This window comes from Sinohyriopsis cumingii, chromosome 6 (genome assembly GCF_028554795.1).
Source record: "Sinohyriopsis cumingii isolate HCF-2022 chromosome 6, ASM2855479v2, whole genome shotgun sequence".
NCBI classification, from domain to species: Eukaryota; Metazoa; Mollusca; class Bivalvia; order Unionida; family Unionidae; genus Sinohyriopsis; species Sinohyriopsis cumingii.
Window position 1 is genome coordinate 107470400 of NC_142966.1, and position 20939 is coordinate 107491338.

Consider the following 20939-nt stretch of genomic DNA (forward strand, 5'->3'; position numbering starts at 1 on the left):
TGACTACTGCTGCTGCTGTTCTTGGTGGGTTGTTTGTTTTTGATCCATCGGTATATATTTTAACATAGTCCGGGTGTTTTTGGTTGATTTCGTTTACCAGTACAGGTATTAGTAAGTTCTCCTGAACTTCTTTATTGCCTAATTTGGTAGCTTCAATGTTAATCCTTGGCGGTCTTTGTAACCATGGTGATTTTTTCTGGTCTGTATTGTTTGTTACTCGTGCGTGAGTTGGATTTAAGTGAGGGAAAGTTTGCACAGAGTCGCACCCATCTTCTAGTCCAGGCTCGTCTGAATCAAGTGGCATGAGAAAGTCAAGGCGTCTGGGGATAGTTCTGAGTGCAGTGGGTGACTATCAATTCCTACTGCACTTTAGCCGATGCTCTGCGCTGTCCACACAGCTCCTGCCACCTACTATCTCTTCCTGGGATGGGTTGGTGAATGTTCATATATGTTCGGCCTGCTGATCCACCAGAAAGGACTTCGAGAGGAACAAGGTGTAGCTGTCTGCTCAGGATCAACAGTCGCATGTAGTACCGACTAGTGTTAGTTACTGTAGCAGTCGTAGCCTTACTTGACCTGAACTTACTGTCATCAACTTTTGATAAGAGTAAATTTTGTGGTTTCGAAGCCAGAACATTCACTTCATAATCACACATTTTACTTTTGAAAGTGATAATAAAGATAATGATTTTCCGCATGGCCGGCTTAACCCACGAGGTAAACTAGGGCGCAAAGATTTGGAGAGGCGAGATGGGTGGTGAGGCGCAAAAAACGATGTACAGTCGGGTTATTAATTTACTATCATTAAATATGTAGACTAAATAATTTAATTAATAAACTATGAAGCCGAACGTGTATTAATACTAATGAACAGTTTATAACAAGAGATGACCCGAATGTGGAGGGGGAGGCGGAAAGTAGAGGGTTCGCCTTGGGCGCCAAAATACACTTGCACCAGTCCTGTTCCCTGATTTTTTATTCTCTTGGTATGTCTTACAATAAAATTGGATCTTGTAAATGTGTCAGTGGACTTAAAAATATCCATATATCTAAATGCGCTCAAACACTAAAATTAAAAAAGGTGGAAGAAGAAAGCGTTGAAGTTTTTCTTTGCATCAAAGAGCAATCGACTACATGCCTTTGCCAACGATAGTCAGAATTACTTTCCTTCGTTTGCTACATATTTAATGCAGAAAAGAAATACAAAACCTCTATATCTGAGCATCATTTCAGCAGTTTTCTAAACTAAATTTAAACAGTAACTGTTTTAGTGTAAGTTAACAAGTTAGAACATAAACGTTCATTCAGATATTCATATCAATACTAAATAAATACAAAGAATATTTTTTTCTTGTAGGTAATTTCTTTCCACTGTGGAACTTTTGAAAAGAATTTACAATTTAAAAGCTATAAAATAAATTATGCCGAAGCAGCACAAGTCGGTCTCTATTTTGTCCAAAAAGTCGTAGTCTGTTTAAGAATTTTCTCATTCCTATTTCTGGGCACCGTCAGTTTCAATCCTCACTGACACGAATTTCGAGATAATTGGCTAGTTCCAGTCCATATTAGATTTACTTAATCGATGACAAGTGTGCAGTGCTTGCATAGCTTACTGATATTTCCCGAGACATGTTGTAGATGTGTCTGATAGTTTCATTTCCATCTTTTATCTGCAAAATATCGACTACTTTTGTCTCTTTTAGTAGTTTGTTTCTTTCTTTTCGCTTTCATCATAGCCAGTATATTTTGACTGACTCATTCTGGGCATATTGTTTCTGTTCAATCTTTATTTTGTTCATTTTATTGTTTACTTATAGAAAATCGCTGAAGAGAGCAGCTTTCCTTCAATCGCAATTGTTCAAGGTTCTCAAACCTTTTTTCCTGATGTTTCTTTCCAATCTGAAGAGCTAACAATTCAGCTTCCGGTTACTTTTCAATATGTATTTCATCAAATTTCTGAGCAATGATTACTGTTTCATAATATTTATTTATTTTTACCTGTATATAGCGTTTTCAATTTTCACCCTTATAAATGACCAATAAAAGCGGAGGCTATACCTTGATCCATAAGCGAAATTTTCAACATGTGCCTTCCACTGTGAGTGAACAAAAACTGGCTCATACACACGAGAAAACGTATCCAAAAATTTAAATTACTAGCATTGAAATATACGATATAAATTATACAGATTTTAAAAGATTTTTAAACAAAGAGCCTACATCGAAAATTAGGAATGAAATCATATTTGCTCGGAAATAGGTGATTTCCGGAAACATGTTACTAGACGATGCATAGCGTATTAGGGTTGTGGACGTAGACAATGTGCAGATAAAAGTTTGGTACATGAACTTGAGCCTGAGCTCATGTAACAGAACATGTTATGCGGAATAATACTATGAACTACTTTATATATCTATATAACCGAGCGATCTACTGTTTGGCGCAATGTCATTAGAGCGCAAGGGAAAACTTCTATACACAGATTTGATTCCGCAATTATCTACTTAAATTCATGTAAAAAATTAATAACAAATATATTAGTGAGGACAAAAATATTCATATATTAGCTAGCTTTCATAACAAAACAAAATAAGAATAGTATTCACTCGATCTGGCAAGTTAACGGAAACTCATAGCAAAGAAGTTTATGCACGCCAGTCCGAAATTCATACGTGCACTTTTTTCGTCCGAAGCTCAATTTCGACAGAAAGTGACGCTTAAAGTATAAATGCAAACCCTTTCCCTATATAATAATTTTGGGGGAAAATGGTGTACTGAACAGTTTGAAGCATTTATAACAAAAGCTTATGTGTTTTTTTTTTTTTTTTTTTAAGGTAGTATCGTCTACTGCTATGGGTAGCTAGCTCTGCTTCCTTGACGATTTACTAAGAGTCAGACATTGGGAGGTATGCATGCAACACATTAATTTCAATAATAACACAAGCCCTACGCATGAAATTCACAAACTTATTTATATATTTTATTATTAAACATGAATAATGTTTAAAATGTCACTTGGCAACCTTAACATAAGAACTTAATATGTGGATGTGTAATGTTTGCAGCCTGGTGGTTAAGCGGTCACGATCTTCCCCAAAGGTCGGAATGTATGATAAGAAACTATCATCTGTAGTGAGTTGTATTCAATATTTGACCGCGGTTTCATGAATTCTGTACACCGACAAAACTCTTTGACAGACTACAGGAGAATGCCGAACATCAAGGTTTTTAGCGGGAGCTCCCATCCCGATCTTACCATAAAAATATGTGAACGTCTTGGGATCGAGCCGGGAAAAGTTGTTACAAAGAAATTTAGCAATGGCGAATGCTGGTTTGTATTAAACACGTTTATTGAATTATCGAGGTCATAGTTTCGTAAAGCGACGGTAAGGGTCAGTGAGGTCACATTGAAAAAGTAGAGCAGATTCTGATAGAGAGCATTATACATGTAATAGAAGATATAACAACAATTTGTTGTATATATTGTGAGGCTGGCAATTTACAATTTGATTAACGGTAGGGGGAAGGGTGTACGTGTACCAGATACCCAAAATACATCCCCAGTGTGCATTTGGTACTTGTCAAATACAAAGTATATGTTCTTTAGGTATCGTTATTTAATGAAACAATCAGAAAAGTAGCTCAGTGGTTAGGATCTTTGTATGTCATAACATAATGGTGCACTTTTTTATTATGTACTAGTGTACTATTGATATATTTAAAATCTCGCTAAAGTTATCTTTTGATATTTTAAAATTGTTTTTATTGACATTAGTTTTCATTCTCAGGATCTTTTATTTTTGTTGTCACCTTTATATGATATTTACAAATAAGTTGGTTCATCCTTTGTGTGTGAAGATGACCATGACATCACCGACTGGTTTGGTTTCAGTATGTGAGCTGCTGATCAGGCCAGTTTGTGTTCTGATCGCACCTGACAGTAGATACTGCATGTTTGATCAGTAGAGGATGTGTTTCTTTTCTGAGATTTTCACTGCTCATACTTTTGCACTACCTCTGCAGTTCTCCAAGTTTAAAAATACGTAGCTCCGGCTATTGGACAATTCGGCCCAAAGACAATTCGGCCCAAGACAATTCGGCCCAACTTGGACCGAAAATAAGACAATTCGGCCCAACTTAAAAGACGATTTAGCCCAACTCGAAAGACAGTTCGGCCCAATTTTATAATACAACTGACAATAGTTTTAACAAGTATTTATTTTTAACATATATTTTGACAATTCTTATATAATATGTTTTTACCGTATAGTTCAAATTCCATGCATTAGGTAACTTAATTATTTATTCTCATTTTAATTAGTTTGTAAAATAGAATAGGCTGAGAATAAAATTTGAAACATTCGGTGAACTAGATAAATATTTTCCGAAGTTATAATGGTTAGGAGCTTTCTGATATATTTAGGAAAACCGTCCCAAAGACAAATATTACTGTGGAGAAAGGACGTCTGATAAAAAGAAGTATAGTAGAGATGGACGTGATGCTTTGAAAGTTACGTAGACAATAATGAGATGCATCATATCTCCTGTGGAAGATGGTCAATTTTGTTAGGCACTTGCCCACTTGGTCTCAAAACCTTAATTCTCAAGCAAAATACATACGTTACAAGAGATCTTCTCGTATTTGAACGTATTTGTTATGATTTACAAATAAAATGATAATGGAAAAATGGTTTTAAAATTGCATAATTAGGTATTTTGCGATAATTTCACATTAAATTAATTCAGAACATTATCGTGGTTTGCTATTATGAGTTACGAAAAAGATAAATGTGCACAACATAAGATGCATCTTTACCAAAATTTCTCGTATTTTAAATTTCATTTAAATTAATAATAATGAATATTCAAAACACCAAGAACATTTTAAGTTGTTAAATTAATGCCATTCTAATCATAACAGTTTCCAATTCAAAATATAAGCACGAAAGTTTACAATGTGTATGCCTTTTTAGTCACTCCAAAAATATAACGTATGTATCAGATACATACGACAAAAGAATGTTCATTAAATCTGTAATCGTTTTCACTCAGCTTCTTGGTTCCCTTTTGGTCATGAAAATATGGCATGAAATTATTACAAATATGTTTGATTAACCATATTAAACACGTACATTCATCGTTGTAGTTGTTTCTCCTGTATGTGACAGCTGAACATCATCATTATTCACATGATCATTGATCTGATATAATCATTATGACTTATTTTATATTTTATAAGAAGATAAAATGAATAAATATTTATACTTAATTAAGTGCTTTCACGAAGGTTTTAAACTAAAAAAAAATAAGTATCCCTCTCAAAGTAGGATTAGTGTTTTCAAGAGGAATGCATGGCCTCTACTCTTGTCGCTAATTTGTAACAATATATCATTTCTATTTTATAAAGCTATGTACATTCGAGTGTGTCATATATGAAGCAGTGTTACAATCTGAAGCCTAAAAAATCAAATATATTATTATAATATCTCATGTACCATGTCGCTACTCTTAGAAAAATGTAAATGTATTCTGTAGAATATTATCTGTTAAGTATTATTATTTGATAAATCAATATAGATAATTTGACCAGATGTCTTAAATTGAGAATGTCGCTGTGCAGATGCATATATTTTTTTAGCATACAAAATAAATGCATTTAAGTATTTTAATTAGAAAGCGCAATATGTTTGTGTTCTCTCTCTCTCTCTCTCACACACACACAGAGATAGTATATACTTGCTGGTATAGAAAAATACCTGTATACAACTATCGCAAAGTTGGGCTGAATTGTCTTTCTTGTTGGGCCAAATTGTCTTTTAAGTTGGGCCGAATTGTCTTATTTTCGGTCCAAGTTGGGCTGAATTGTCTTTAAGTTGTAGCTCCAGGTGGAATGATCCTGTATGACATCTTTCCAAGACTCCAGGTCAGTTTTGAAGTGTTTAAAGGATGACGAGAGAATTGTTGAATCATTCTTGTGATCACCCTGAGATCACTTTCCCACCTTCAGATCAGCATAGATCTTTTCTTTTCGGTGGTGTAATTATTAGAGCATCCACCTTGGATGAGAGTGGTTGAGGGTTTGAACCCTTGCTGAGTCATACCAAAGACTTATAGAAATGGTACTACAGATGCCTTGCTAGGCGCTCAGCATTAAGAGGTTAGTGTTAGGAACTGGTTGGCCTGGTGTCAGGATAATGTGATGGGGTGGGATATTGTGCTACATGTCTGTGGCACGATGCCTCATTGCAAGATATCACTATAAACTGCCACACTGCATGCATTGTAGTGATATGACTGAAAAATTGTTAAAGCTATGTTAAAAATCCAAATCACACACACACATGCACCAAGATCTTTTTTGACATCCTGGTGACCTGGCCTGCCTACCTCAAATGTGATCTCATTAGCAGAGCATGGATGCCTGGAATGTCTGCCCCTGTGAGAACCTGAGTGTCTGGGACTGGAAATGTTTTGGATTAGTCACTGCTGTCCACAACAGGAGCAAGCATGCCATCTTGGAATTGCCAAACCATTGTGATGGATTTCTGTGGGCAACCCAATTTTGCCATGATCTTCCAAAAACCTCTATGACTGGCTGTGTCAATGGCTTTTGTCAGGTCAATGAATGTCATGTATAAAGCCGTGTCACTGGCTTTTGTCAGGTCAATGAATGTCATATATAAAGCTGTGTCAGTGGCTTTTGTCAGGCCAATGAATGTCACATATAAAGCTGTCAGAATTGTAGGAAATTTCTACGAGGTACCTGTCAATCGGAATGATCGGATAGCATAGTGCACCATCAAAGGAAATTGTATTAAATGTGAACCTGAACTGCTTTGTTGTAGGTTCTTATATGCTACCCTCCCCCAAGAAAGTTATAAGTGTTATTGTTATTAATATATGTGGCAAAAAAGTGCAGTCTGAGCATAAAAAGAACAATCTGTATTTTACATTCCATAATTACTGAAATCTATGAAAAATATACATTGATTTTTTCTACTTACTTGGATCTTTAGTTAAATTCTTGTCACAAATTGGCTAAATCCATGTCGATTAGAAGTTAGTACAGTAATGTAGATACAAAACAAATTGATAAATTATTTGTGCACAACACTTTAACTAGTCTGCGTATCTCACTTTTGCTGAATGGTCGTGAAGTCCACAAATGATGAATGCTGAATTTCATCACTGTCGAATTCTTTCAGATTTGTAAGGTGGTATTGATCTGTTCGTTCCCTTATGCAGCATGTTATTTACAAAATATCTCTCCTCTAACAAAATTTTCAGTCATGTAACCTCCATGAGTCACATTGATAAAGTCTGTTTCTCTTAATATCTGGAGCCATTTTTTTTCAGTATAGATTGTTCTGCTATGTATGTGTCTACCAAAATATAATGAATCTGTGACCCATGGTTTCACATTCAAGAAACCGATTTGTATTCTTGGAACTGTTTCATATACTGTCAGTGTTACTATAAATAGAATGTAAGGAAATTAGACGGAGGTGTAATGATAGATGAATGTGCAGTGGCCAGTAGTCACATGGCATGAGCCTCAAAATGTAGTCATTATTCTGTGTCTTGCTAGCTCCTGATGATTTTGATCCGATCTTGGAAACATTGAAAATATTTTTAAATGGTACCTGCTTGCCCATTTTATTATCAACAGGCAGTTTTAGTTATGTACATCTTGGAGTTCTGTTCCTGGCATTTATCCAGGTGCTGACAAGCTGCAAACACCATTTAATGTTTTCTCATCCTTCACTGACTCTCCTAAAGGTGCCATTGATTGATGTGATGCGCAATACAAAGCAGCAGAATTCTGGCAAGAACTTTGACAGGTGCGCCAAGTGTTGTCACAAAGCTATCTGTTGCCTTTCCATTACTTTGTACAAGTGGATGATGGATGCATCTTTGTACTCCTGGGATATAGTTCCCAGAGTCTGCATTGACTGGAAGAATTCAGTCAGTTTTCTGTGCCTTGTTAGAGCCTCTGGCTTTGTAAACTTCTGGTGGTATACATGGTAATCCTACAATGTAAAGACCTTGCCTGATAATTTTGTTTTCTTTGGTCACCGTTGTACTGCCGAAATAATTGTGTAGCATGTTCCGAGGTTGACTAACATCGGAACAAGAAGTCATATTTTCAGGAATATCTCACACACTTGTCAGCTCGTAGAAACACTTTTCTATAAGCTAAAGTCATATTGCTTTTGTCAGACTTTACTTACTCTAGTGTCTTTTTTCTAATAAATTCAAAATTCTGACAGTAGCAGAAAAAAAAAACATTTTCAAGTTATTTTGACATACAGTTAAGTTAGCTGGAATGCAATGGAAACCAAGACAGCCAAAATCAGTTAAAAGGATGATAAGCATCCTGAACAAAACGATTGGTTTCTTTCAAAAAAACATATTTCATTTTAACCTGAATAAATAAATTCTGACTAAAGCCATATGAATGTAATTTGTAGAAAAGTACCGATAAGAAATTTTCTTAATATAACAAATCACTTTCTAGCTTCTTTTAAAAAATCCTTGGATAGGATTTAAAATTTATGCTTTTATTATTTGCCTTGTACTTTTAGTAACATCTTGCAAAATAGTATTTAGACAGTCTAATAAAAGTATATCTTGGGCACAGTGATGTCCACCATTACGGGTTCACTTACAGTTTCAAACTGATTTTATAAAGAAAATAGCACAAACATGTTTTTCTTTTAAATTAGAATGTGTGCTTCGCATAATTCTTTTTGTACATAACAAAGAACTACAGGTAAAACCCATTATAATGCAATGTCATCATGGCTCCCAATTTTTAATTTGAGGCAACCTCTCTTTTTAATATCCTAAATACATGCTTTCTTAAAAGCTGATTATTCTTATCCCTAGCAGACTTTTAATCCCAGCACTGTGTTTAATGTTGCCTTTACTTCACCGTGCACCGTACTTCCACCATATTAGCTTATATGCTTATTCAGAGCTAAAGTACATCTCTCCCTCGATAACTTGCGTACATTAGGGTCAAAAACATTGACTGCATTATAAGTGAGGGTACAAGTTATCGAGGGACCTCCATAATATTAAATGATGCCATCCTCGTTGAACATGGAGAAAACCGCGAATGGGGGGGTGGGGCGAATGGTCAGCTTAATCACTTATTCTCGTTTTAATTGTTACCCTGATATGGCATAGAGTGTAGATAGCATAGGTTCGTACACTGGCAATGATGCATACTGGTTAATTTATAAAACTTTATTACTGTTATATGAACATATTTTGTTTAATGATTAAAGACTTAAATAAATGTTATGTTCCTTTTAACAAATAAATTAAAAATTGGCAGAATTTCACCATTAGATATGATGCATTATAATCTTAAACCTTTATGTTGTTTTCAATTAAATGTGTTTAAAAGTATTGTTATTTTAGTATATGAATGCTGCTTTTATGTAATTTTAAATGCTCGGTTAGCTTAAACTGATTCTTGTTTATTCCAGTTAATTATTACTTCAGAAATGTATAATGTCAACCATGAGTTTTGTGTGATTCATTTTATAATTAACTGCTTTGACATTGATTTAACAAGATTAGACTTGATCATTTCATACTAATTTCAACTAACAGTTGACTTAATTCAAAGTATTTGTAAAAATTATAAATTGTTTCACAACAAAACTTGTGCATTAATCTGTGGTGAAAGATTTACATATCAACTAGCTTTAACATTCTTTATATTAAATGTTAGCCACTGTAAATTAAAATAATAAAGGAGATGATGGCTTATCGTTTCTTTTAATAATCCTACTTGCTTATTCTGGAGTTGGATTATTGATAGGGTTGGTAAATTGATATAGGTAAATACATGTTGATGATAGTTGGATTATTGATAAGGTTGGTAAATTGATATAGGTAAATAATTGTTGATGATAGTTGGATTATTGGTAAGGTTGGTAAATTGATATAGGTAAATACATGTTGATGATAGTTGGATTATTGATAAGGTTGGTAAATTGATATAGGTAGATAAATGTTGATGATAGTTTGATTATTGATAAGGTTGGTAAATTGATATAGGTAAATAATTGTTGATCATCTGAAATATCTGTAACACATATGTTAAGTATTAACACATTAATCCCTGGTGATCAGTTTACATGGCAGGAGGTAGTATCCTACTGCTGAACTCAAGCGTCAAAGGTCATGTATGATACACTAAAGTGGGTGGTATTATAGAAAAGTAGACAGATGTAGCTTTACAATGATGCCAAATAATCTGGAATTTCTAGTTGCACTACAAAATACAGAGGGGAAAACCTCATTTTTTTTGCCTGATTTTTTTTTCTGCCCAAAATTTGCTCGTGGTCAGAATCCGATTTTGTGTCCGGATTTTAGACATTTTGGTCTCAGATCTAAGGCAGACTGGTATGAACTGCAAATAGACAGATGAACCCTTGCAAAAAGTAGGATAAGATGGGCATTTGGAATAAAGAGTGGTCTTGATATGAAAATAATGGGTCCATTAAGCAAAAATAAAAATCCAACTTTTATCCTTCTGTTCATGCGCGAGCCAAATAGCCAATGAAAAACGATGTTTCTAACACAACTAGGCAGTGTGTTATTGGAAGATCACCTGGAGGTTGGTGTTTTAGGATTTATTCAGAAATAGCTTCCAAAATGTGTTTCCTACTCGAATTTCAGACGAGAATGACAAAAACCTCCAGGGTTTAATGTGTTAAACACTACATACAAGGGTTCTGGAATTATGTAAGACATGAGACTGATGTTTCTGCAAAATATATAAGGATTGAAAAACTTGTGATCGGGAAGGATGTTTTCCAAAATTTAAAAATTGATATAGGTCAAGAATTCGTAGCTAAGGATCAAATATATTGTGTTTTATAACGCTTGCCCATTTCAGATTGTGTGTACCCATTCTGTTCTGTCACTGATTATCAGTCAACATGAAATACAAACGCAATGCAGTTCAAGAGTAGACCATTAAACAAGTTCAGTAGAAGTTTTACTTCGACACCTCCCATGAAACCAGTTGAAAACATGATACAAAATAGAGATGAAACTTAATTTACAATCTCCACATAAAAACCTAGAAACACACCTACTAGCCATTATGATTATCAACTTTGAGAACTTAGTAACACGTTTTGTTGTTGGGGGAGGGAGTGTCAGCATTTTTATCATATTATTGTTTATATCACGTAGACGAAATGAGAGCTAAGTGCCTTTCCCCTCAAGACACCAGGCAGCTGCTTTAAGCTGGCCTTGTTGGATATCGAACCTGCAACCCATTGGTTGATTGTGAGTCTGATGCTCTACCAACTGAATAAGTATGGCTCTCCCCATGTACATAAATGCTATTGCTCTTCCCATGTACATCAATGCTATGGCTCTCCCCATGTACATCAATGCTAACTCATTGTTCATAATTTCATGTATACCTTCACCATTGTATTTTGGTATGAATATTTGGATGGAATTGTAAAAGTGAATGCTGTGTTGTCAAAGACAGCCTTAAATTTTTGACACAAGTGCACACAAATTCTCAAAATGTTCTCAATACATTTAAATCACAAGAAATCAGTTGCCATGTTGAACATATGAATTTTCTTCATGCATCAGTAAGCACGATTTCATTACTGTTATCTCTAAGTTTCACTCTGGACCTAGGATTATTAGGCCATCAATGAACCATTGATATTAAATTTTGCCAGGACTGTTGTGAGTATGGTAATAACACTGTCTTAACAAAATTTGTATGTCTGTCCTTGTGTTATGTACTTGGGGTGTGGATTTATGGCATCATATACCATGACTCACATTAAACTTTACTTGTTTGGATAGAAAAGACATATTTGTGGTTAATTATGTTGACTTGTGATCTAAGAAAAAAAAAAAAATATAAAATATTGAGCAACGATGAATATTTCTCAATGAAATATTATAGAGAAATTAAACGGATTGAAAGGTCTACTTCCAAACTTGGGTGAGACAGAGAAACAGTTCCCTTCTACCATGACTGGTTGTTGTTGTTGTGGGGTTTAACGCCATTTTCAGCACAAGATAGGCTATACATGGTGCCCAGTATTATTGGTGGAGGAAGAACCCAGGAAAACCCTGGAAAGAACCACCAACCCAAGAGAAGCTACTGGCAAGCTTTCTCATATACCCGCATTGGCCAAACCCGGTACTCGAATCCATGCAAACAGAGGTGAGATGGCAGTGATCCATAATGGCCAATGTACTGTTTACAGAAACCCATGGCCTTATTACACTTGTTCAGGGTTCCTGCAGTCACGGAAATCCTGGAAAAGTTTGTAAATTATAGAAAAGCATTTCAAGGCCATTCAATTTTCCCAAGTCATTCAACCTTTTGGAAGTCGTGGAATTTGGTTATTTTGCATTATCTGGTCACATTTTCATTTGCTGACACAAAAGTGTTACCAACCTACCTAAGCTCGACAATGGATTTGTTAGAGTTGGATCCCCGAAGACTACATCAGGGATCTTGCCACCATTCAAATTCATTTTACTTCGGCACTCAAAAGAAAATAACCTATCCACTAGGATGAAGTATGCCCAAAGCTGTAAAATATGATTCTGTGCTAAATTTAATTGTTAGGTAAGTGTTAGAGTTTGTAAATTTATGTAGTATGTACTCTTGAAATTGGTAAAAAGGTTTTGGAAAAGTCATGGAGTTAAAAAATTTAAAGATTTGCAGGAACCTTGTTCTTACTTTGTACTGTTTACAGAAACCTCAAGACCTTGTCACACCTGTTGCAGTACTGTTTACAGAAACACCAAGGCCATGTCACACCTGTTACAATGTACTGTTTACAAAAACACCAGGGCCTTGTCACACCTTTTGCTATGTACTGTAAGATGAGGTCAGTATTCATGTATGGATTTTGGTTAAAAATAATTACTCACCAGTCAGCATGCAAGATTAAATTCCCAGTGTCTTTTTTTTTTGTTTTTTTTTTTTATTGAGTCTAGTCTGCATACATATGTAAATCCCAGTGTCTGATTTGGGCATTATATTTTCAGTCAAGAACTCAATACTGTCTAACATGACCGACGGTCTTGTTGCTTATGTTACTCACTGATGAAACTGGATTTAAAGACAAAATGGGGAAAATAACACCTGCATTTATATGATATATAATCTTGAACATTTTAATATAACATGTATTTATGGTAGGTTAAAACATTTGGTTTACTTGGATTTTACCCTTCTTGTCTTAAAATTATTGAATGCCATTATCATAGAATTTTTCTGAATTAATCTTGGAAGATTTTAAGAATATATATTGACATGTTGTTAACAATAAATCTTCAGCAAAGTCGATTGGCCACATGAATTTTGTTCATTATTAGAGTACGAGATTTTATTAGATAAAAGGAGTCAGTCATCTGTTCAAATGGATCAGTGGTTACCATATATACTGGCTTATAAATAGAGTCAAACTACAAACAACAAAGATCCTGATCTGCCATAGCATACTGTGCCTGCAGATCAGGGTCTATATTGTTTGTTCTACTGATTACTCCAAACAAACTGCACAGACCCATTATGTGCCGGCAGATCTGGGTCTGTGCAGTTTGCAGTTGGACTCATAAGCAAGTACATATTGGTATTGATTAGCATAATCATGTTACATTAAAATATGGATTAGATATTCAAACATAAAATTAACAGAAAATAACCCCAAAAGTTTCTAACATGTGATTTTCAAATTAGGGTCTGACATACTTGAAGGGGCCCCAAGTGGCTGAGTGGTCTAGAGCGCTCTCCGTTACAGATCACTGCCATCTCACCTCTGACTGCGTGGGTTCGAATCTAGGATTCGGCAAATGTGGGTATGTGAGAAAGCATGCCAGTAGCTTCTCGTGGGTTGGTGGTTCTTTCCAGGGTTTCCTGGGTTCTTCCTCCACCATTAATACTGGCCGCCATGTATAGTGTGCTGAAGAATGTCATTAAACCCTACAACAGCAACAACTGACATACTTGAAACTACCCATAAGCAAACAGAATGTATTTTCAAACTCTCAAGATGTTGCAGTTTTATTTATATAACTGATTTGTTGAGTATCAAAAAATAAAACAATATGCCCTTTGTCAGGAAGGGAACTTGTTCAATGACTTATTTCTTAATAACGTAGACTTTTTCTGTAGGGTGGATTAAGTATCAAATAATAAAACTTTTTGCTGTATCGCTATGGCACTTCTGATAGATATTAATTATTTTGGCAGTGTTGAGATTGGAGAGTCTGTGCGTGGTGAGGATGTGTTCATCGTGCAGAGTGGGTGTAAGGAAGTAAACGACATGCTGATGGAACTACTCATCATGATCAACGCCTGCAAAATTGCATCAGCTTGCCGAGTCACAGCTGTCATCCCTTGCTTTCCATATGCAAGACAGGACAAGAAGGACAAGGTAATAATGAAAATGAGATAAAACCGATATCCTTATCTTTCATTTTTGCTTCCACCCATAGCCTTTAGTCAGGATTCAGAACCTTTATTTTCATCCTCCCCGAAAACATCATGCCAGATATAATTGTCCCATAAAATATCATGCCAGATATCATCCTCCCCTAAAACATCGTGCCAGATATCGTCTCATAAAATATCATGCTGGATGTCATCCTCCCCTAAAACTTCATGTCAGATATCATCGTCTCATAAAATATGCTGAATATCATCTTGTCCTAAAACATCGTTCCAGATATTATCCTCCCTTAAAAAATTATGCCAGATATTATCCTTCCATAAAATCGTCCTCCCATAAAACATACCAGATATCGTGCCAGGTATCATCCTTCTCTAAAACCTGCCAGATATCATCCTTCCCAAAAACATCATGCCAGATATGATTAGGATTAGAAGAAAAGAGTAACGGGATATTGAAGAGACAGTTGTGGCTAGTTGTTGTTTCGGTGTTAGTATTCGTGATGCTTCTGATCACAGCCGAACATTCTGACTACTAGTATTAAGTTAGAATGATGATACTGTGTATATCATTATGATTAATATCGATTTAATGGAGGTACAGTTTAATGTCAGTGTTATGTGTATTTAATATGCGTTGTTGTAGATAATTATATTTTGGACATGACCTTGTCCAAAATCAAGTTCATTTTCTACCTGACCTAAGTCATATTTTTAAATTTCTATAAACAAGTAATACATTGCTAATATTTTCTGTGAATGGGTTTAATATTAGGATCATTATCAATGGAAGTAAATATATTTATCTTGGTCTTAGTCAAGGACATTGTGTTTAGTATGTTCTTTATTATAATTTTAGTAATATACATTCTAATTTTATCAGAAGTTTTATCTTGTAAACAGAATGAAATTTTCCATTATACAGTAGTATTGTTTTAGATGTTGTGACCTGAGGTCACCTAGAAAACTATATATTCTTGTTTTTTCTAAAAATTATTTGTTCTGTAAGATTAGTGCAGAATCAATTGTATTATTGTTGTATCAAGCGTTTCTTTTTGGGCTGGAATGTAATTATTCAAATTATTTATTCACTGGAAATACAAAGTGATCATCATCCAAAGTTATATTCTTGGAAAGAGAAAATTTTGCTATGAATTACCATATTTCATGTATTTTTGTACCCTTTAATTTTCCGTACATATTCCAGTTATCAAAATAATAATTATTTAAATGTATCATAATTTTTTTATACATATCACTTTGTATTTTTTGAAAAAAATGATTAAATTATTGGATATAAAATTTCTAATAATAAGATTTACATTTGCAAAAAAGATCGAAAATAGCACATTGCCATTTTGTTTGTACAAAAATTGATAATTAATTGTTGATGAGAAAATAAAATGATTGATGTGTAAGCATGGGTGCCCACAGCATAAGTCAAGGGGGTCACATGACACCCACCCCCGAAATCATACTGCAAATATATATATATATATATATATATATATATATATATATATATATATATATATATATATATATATATATATATATATATATAGTCCAACATGTTTAACCATGCAAATGAAGCTGAAAATATGTCACATTAATCTGTTCAAAATGTTTAGTAAATAGCATTAGTTTCAGACTGCTTACTATATTAACTCTCCTGGCCGTGACTGCCTGACCCCTCCACTTGCAAAACTCCTGCAGGCACCCATGTGCATAAGCTATCTTATTGTCATTACAATATCTACTGGTGTTTATTAACAAATGGACAAAGGACTTAACAGACCATGCCTTAAATATTATCGTTAATTAGTTCTCCTTATTAAGTCCATCACCATAACAAAACACCACATGCATTTTAAAATGAGTTCAGAAGACCATTGATGTTTTTTTATCCAACAAAAATTGCATCTCAGTACATGTTAAAGTGTAGACCAGAAACCATTGGTCAACTAGTCTTATTGTTTCATTATAGTCATACAAACATAAAATATAAAAACCTAGTCATTTTCTATCATAAATATGAAAGTCACAGACTCCATTAAATCGATTCGTATGTATACAAATACTATTTTTATGTACTTTTTCTGTTTTGACTTGGATATAATTAACATTTTATTGCAAATCTATTCTATGATATACCCCACTATTATCTTTATTGGCGAGTTCGAATAACAAGTAATGCATATGATCGCTTGTCCTCATAACATCTGCTATATGGTCAATGGCTTCAGTAGCACATTGACATGTTTTCATTTCCCTAAAGAGAGCCTTATTACCCTACTGGCAGCCTCGCTGATTTGACCTCTTCTGTTGATTCTTACACTCAATCTGGTTTCAGCTGGAATAACCCAAAGCGCTAAACACGTTTAATTACCTCATAAATAACACTGCATAGCCATGTGGTTGTTGTGACAATGTACATCATAATTAAAACAAGAAAGAATTGTTGATTTACCAATGTTTATTGATAATTGAATATAGTAGGGTTGTAATACGTGAGAATTATAACAATCGTCAGGTAACAGTCTTTTTTTTTCTCTTTGCAAACGCTACAAATAAAAACCACCCTGCATAAATAGTCTTGTACACTGACAATTTTTTTAAATCTTTCTCTCTCTCTCTCTCTCTCTCTCTCTCTCTCACACACACACACACACATGCGTGCATGCTTGCACACATTGGCTAAAACGTGATTTCAAGTTCTTTTTTTAATTACAATTTGATAATGAGATTATTGTTAATGTAAGAATACAAGTTGCACTTAATTTCTTGACAATGTGGTATCATATCGTTGTGTACAATTTACCAATAAATAATACCCTTAACTAATAAACCATCTTAATCATTTTGCCAACATTACACAACATAAGTTACATATGCTCTAAATGCAGACGAGCTTGCACACTGAGACATAATCCTCTCGTTTTCTCCACTAATAACAACAAAAATCTTTTGAGTACTTTTATTTTTATTGTAATTAGATTCTTGAGTTGAGAGCAGAATGAGACAGAAAATATACGTTTACTTTGTATGTTGGTACCATTAGGTTGTCAGGTAGCGTGTGTTTTGTAGAACTTGTTGTTTTTATTTATTTTACATATAATTTTTCGTACGCTGAAATTAATCATTATTTTTCGTGTACGAAAAATAACATGAAATACAGTATGGTGAAACTCAAATAAGGATATATTCTTGGATTGTAATGTGATTCATCAACCAAAAAAATGGACTCATCACTATGGTACAGGTCACATCAGTCACATCAACACTTTCAGCATTGGATTTATTTTGGAATACCACTAAATTTATTTAGAACTTTAATCATTAGGAGTTGTGTTAAAGATTCTAGGAATATTGGTGATTTATTTCTCAATACCTTAAGTTCTTTTTTGCATTTTCACTTTGTATCCTAGGAAATAAATTATTTGTTGAATTTTACACAGTTTGTTGCTTCTCAGTGTTCTTTTTTTTCTTCACTTCAAGACCATTTTAAGGTTGTGTAAGTTTGCTAGGCCTAATATGTAAGTGTGCTAGGCCCATTGTGTAAGTGTGCTAGGCCCATTAATAAAAGGCTACCCAATGCATACACGGCATGGTTTTCACAAATATCAGTTTTTCAGTTGCCAATGCACTCTAACCCCACACCCTAACATAAATATAAAAATATCTAAAATGGGATGGCAGTGTTCAGTGGGAAAAAAATTCTAAGCTGTTGTCCTTGGCCAAGGATGAGTTGTTATATATACTTGTCCCAATTTTCTCGACACAGGACACTTGTTCACTAAATTACATACACTCCTAGTAAAATATCACTTGTCACCTTACTCAGGTGGCGCTCACCAGATAATATGTACTTTTGAGAGAGTGACGTATGTAAGGTGAAGTAGTTCGCATTTAAAACATGCACAGTGGAGAGAATGTTTGCATACCTCTATGCTACATTAATGTAATGTGGATGATATTTCTTTTGGATATTGTACTTTTGGAAATTTTACATGATTTAAGCACACTGCTAACTAAAATGACTGCTCCCTTGTGTTAAAAAATCAGTCTGAATTAGTCTAAAGTACACTATACATAGCAGCTATTAAAATAGGGAAAATGAATTTTGCCAGACTAGACAATAACAGCGTCTGAAAGTGCAATGAATGAATTACCAAATATATAAAATGTAAAAAAAGTTATCGGCTCTTTTTTATACAATTGACCTCTGAAGTTCAGGAAGTGAAAATAACCAAGTAGAGCTAGCACTTTTTTGAAAGGTGCACATTTGAAGTAAGGCCAAGCTGTATACTCTATAACCCATAGTACACCCATCAATCATACACCAAAATAAAGGGAATTAAAGGTTCTTTGCATTATACCTAAGATATACAAGGTCTTTTTTAAATAGCCAGTATAACCAGTGAGGAAAGCCGGGGACATTCTTTTTCTTTAAATTCCTAACCCTATGCAAAATGCGAAACTGTATAGCACCACCTTAATGAAAATAAAAAAATGTTTGCAATTATTTTTTTTTATTTTCATATAATTATGTATGATGTTCTGAATAAAATGGTACATTCATATTGCATTTAAGCATGAAAATAAGCTAATTATGATCATTTTTCTCTTGCTTGCATAATTTGCCATGAGGTATTTTTGTGTGAGTAGTGACCTTAATTATTGGGAAATTAGAAGACTTAGAATATAGGAATAGAGTCAACTTAAATTTAAAACTGTTGCAATAAGTGACAGAAATATATGGTGAAAATGTTTCTTTTCATTTATTTGCAATGAAATAAAAAAATAAATGATGAGAAAGTGAATTCGCTTCTTCCATATTAAACAATAGGCAAATATTTTACACTTTGACCTTTGACCTTTATGAAGCTGATGAGTTACCTCCCTTTTCTAATTGTAAAATTCATTGTTGATATCTCAGAAATAATTCTGGCTAGTTTCATGTTCCTATCATTCAGCATAACATTGGTTGCTATGTTTACAAAATGTAATGTGCATTCTTAAAATAGCTCACTTTTATCATGGGGGGGGGGTAGGCTGGACTTGTTAGAGACTCTGACACTCATAAATACTGTTCTGTGGGGAAAAAGGCAGGAGAATTATTCATAAGGATTGTTTTGATGCTTGCGACTTAAATGTTTCAGCCATATAAACATAATTAAATCATAAAAAAATAATACCTACATCTTCTTTATGGTGGCGCTCACCAGATAATATGTACTTTTGAGAGAGTGACGTATGTAAGGTGAAGTAGTTCGCATTTAAAACATGCACAGTGGAGAGAATGTTTGCATACCTCTATGCTACATTAATGTAATGTGGATGATATTTCTTTTGGATATTGTACTTTTGGAAATTTTACATGATTTAAGCACACTGCTAACTAAAATGACTGCTCCCTTGTGTTAAAAAATCAGTCTGAATTAGTCTAAAGTACACTATACATAGCAGCTATTAAAATAGGGAAAATGAATTTTGCCAGACTAGACAATAACAGCGTCTGAAAGTGCAATGAAGGAATTACCAAATATATAAAATGTAAAAAAAAGTTATCGGCTCTTTTTTATACAATTGACCTCTGAAGTTCAGGAAGTGAAAATAACCAAGTAGAGCTAGCACTTTTTTGAAAGGTGCACATTTGAAGTAAGGCCAAGCTGTATACTCTATAACCCATAGTACACCCATCAATCATACACCAAAATAAAGGGAATTAAAGGTTCTTTGCATTATACCTAAGATATACAAGGTCTTTTTTAAATAGCCAGTATAACCAGTGAGGAAAGCTGGGGACATTCTTTTTCTTTAAATTCCTAACCCTATGCAAAATGCGAAACTGTATAGCGCCACCTCAGTACTGGACACTTGTTCACTATATTGTGACTATAAGTATTAAATTATGTAACAGAAAGAAAGTGAAACCAACAGTTTTAAGTCAGATCAACAAACAGTTTATTTCTCTACAATGTGAAAATTCAAGAGACACTTTCAATATTGTGAATTAATTCCCAAATAATCCTAAATGTCCTGTCACAAGTCCAGAAATATAAAATAAAAATTTTCTAAATGAATTCCATATTGGTTTTGAATGTCATAATATGACAGTGATGCAATCCAGAATGTCTTGGAATGAGTTAACCGAAATCCAAAGTAATGTAAAATTAAAAAGTAATTAAAAAGTCAAGGAGCTCTTTAGTAATTCCAATGAATATTTTAAATAAATAATTCGTCTTGATTTATACCCGACAGACTAATCTAAAACAGGAATGATTATTTGTTTTGCATAAAAATGTATTACAAAGCGATGTCTCAGTTTGGCATGAGAATGTATCACAAAGCAGCACAGTCTATAATGACAGTGACCTGGGGATGAACATAACATTGTCCAGATGAAAAAAAATATAAAAATTGTACATTCTTTAACTACTGGTCATCGACCATGAGAATTTATGTGAT

General features: G+C 34.1%; 1 protein-coding gene across 1 annotated transcript in view; it reads left to right on the forward strand.

Moving 5' to 3' along the window:
- Positions 1–3086: 3086 nt before the first annotated feature.
- Positions 3087–20939, forward strand: part of LOC149797667 (ribose-phosphate pyrophosphokinase 2) — a 39119-nt gene continuing 21266 nt past the window's right edge. The window contains exons 1-2 of the mRNA XM_089962579.1: positions 3087–3332; positions 14271–14454. Of these exons, the coding sequence (XP_089818705.1) occupies positions 3166–3332; positions 14271–14454 (351 nt within the window). The 5' untranslated portion in view covers positions 3087–3165. The remainder of the gene's footprint in view (positions 3333–14270; positions 14455–20939) is intronic.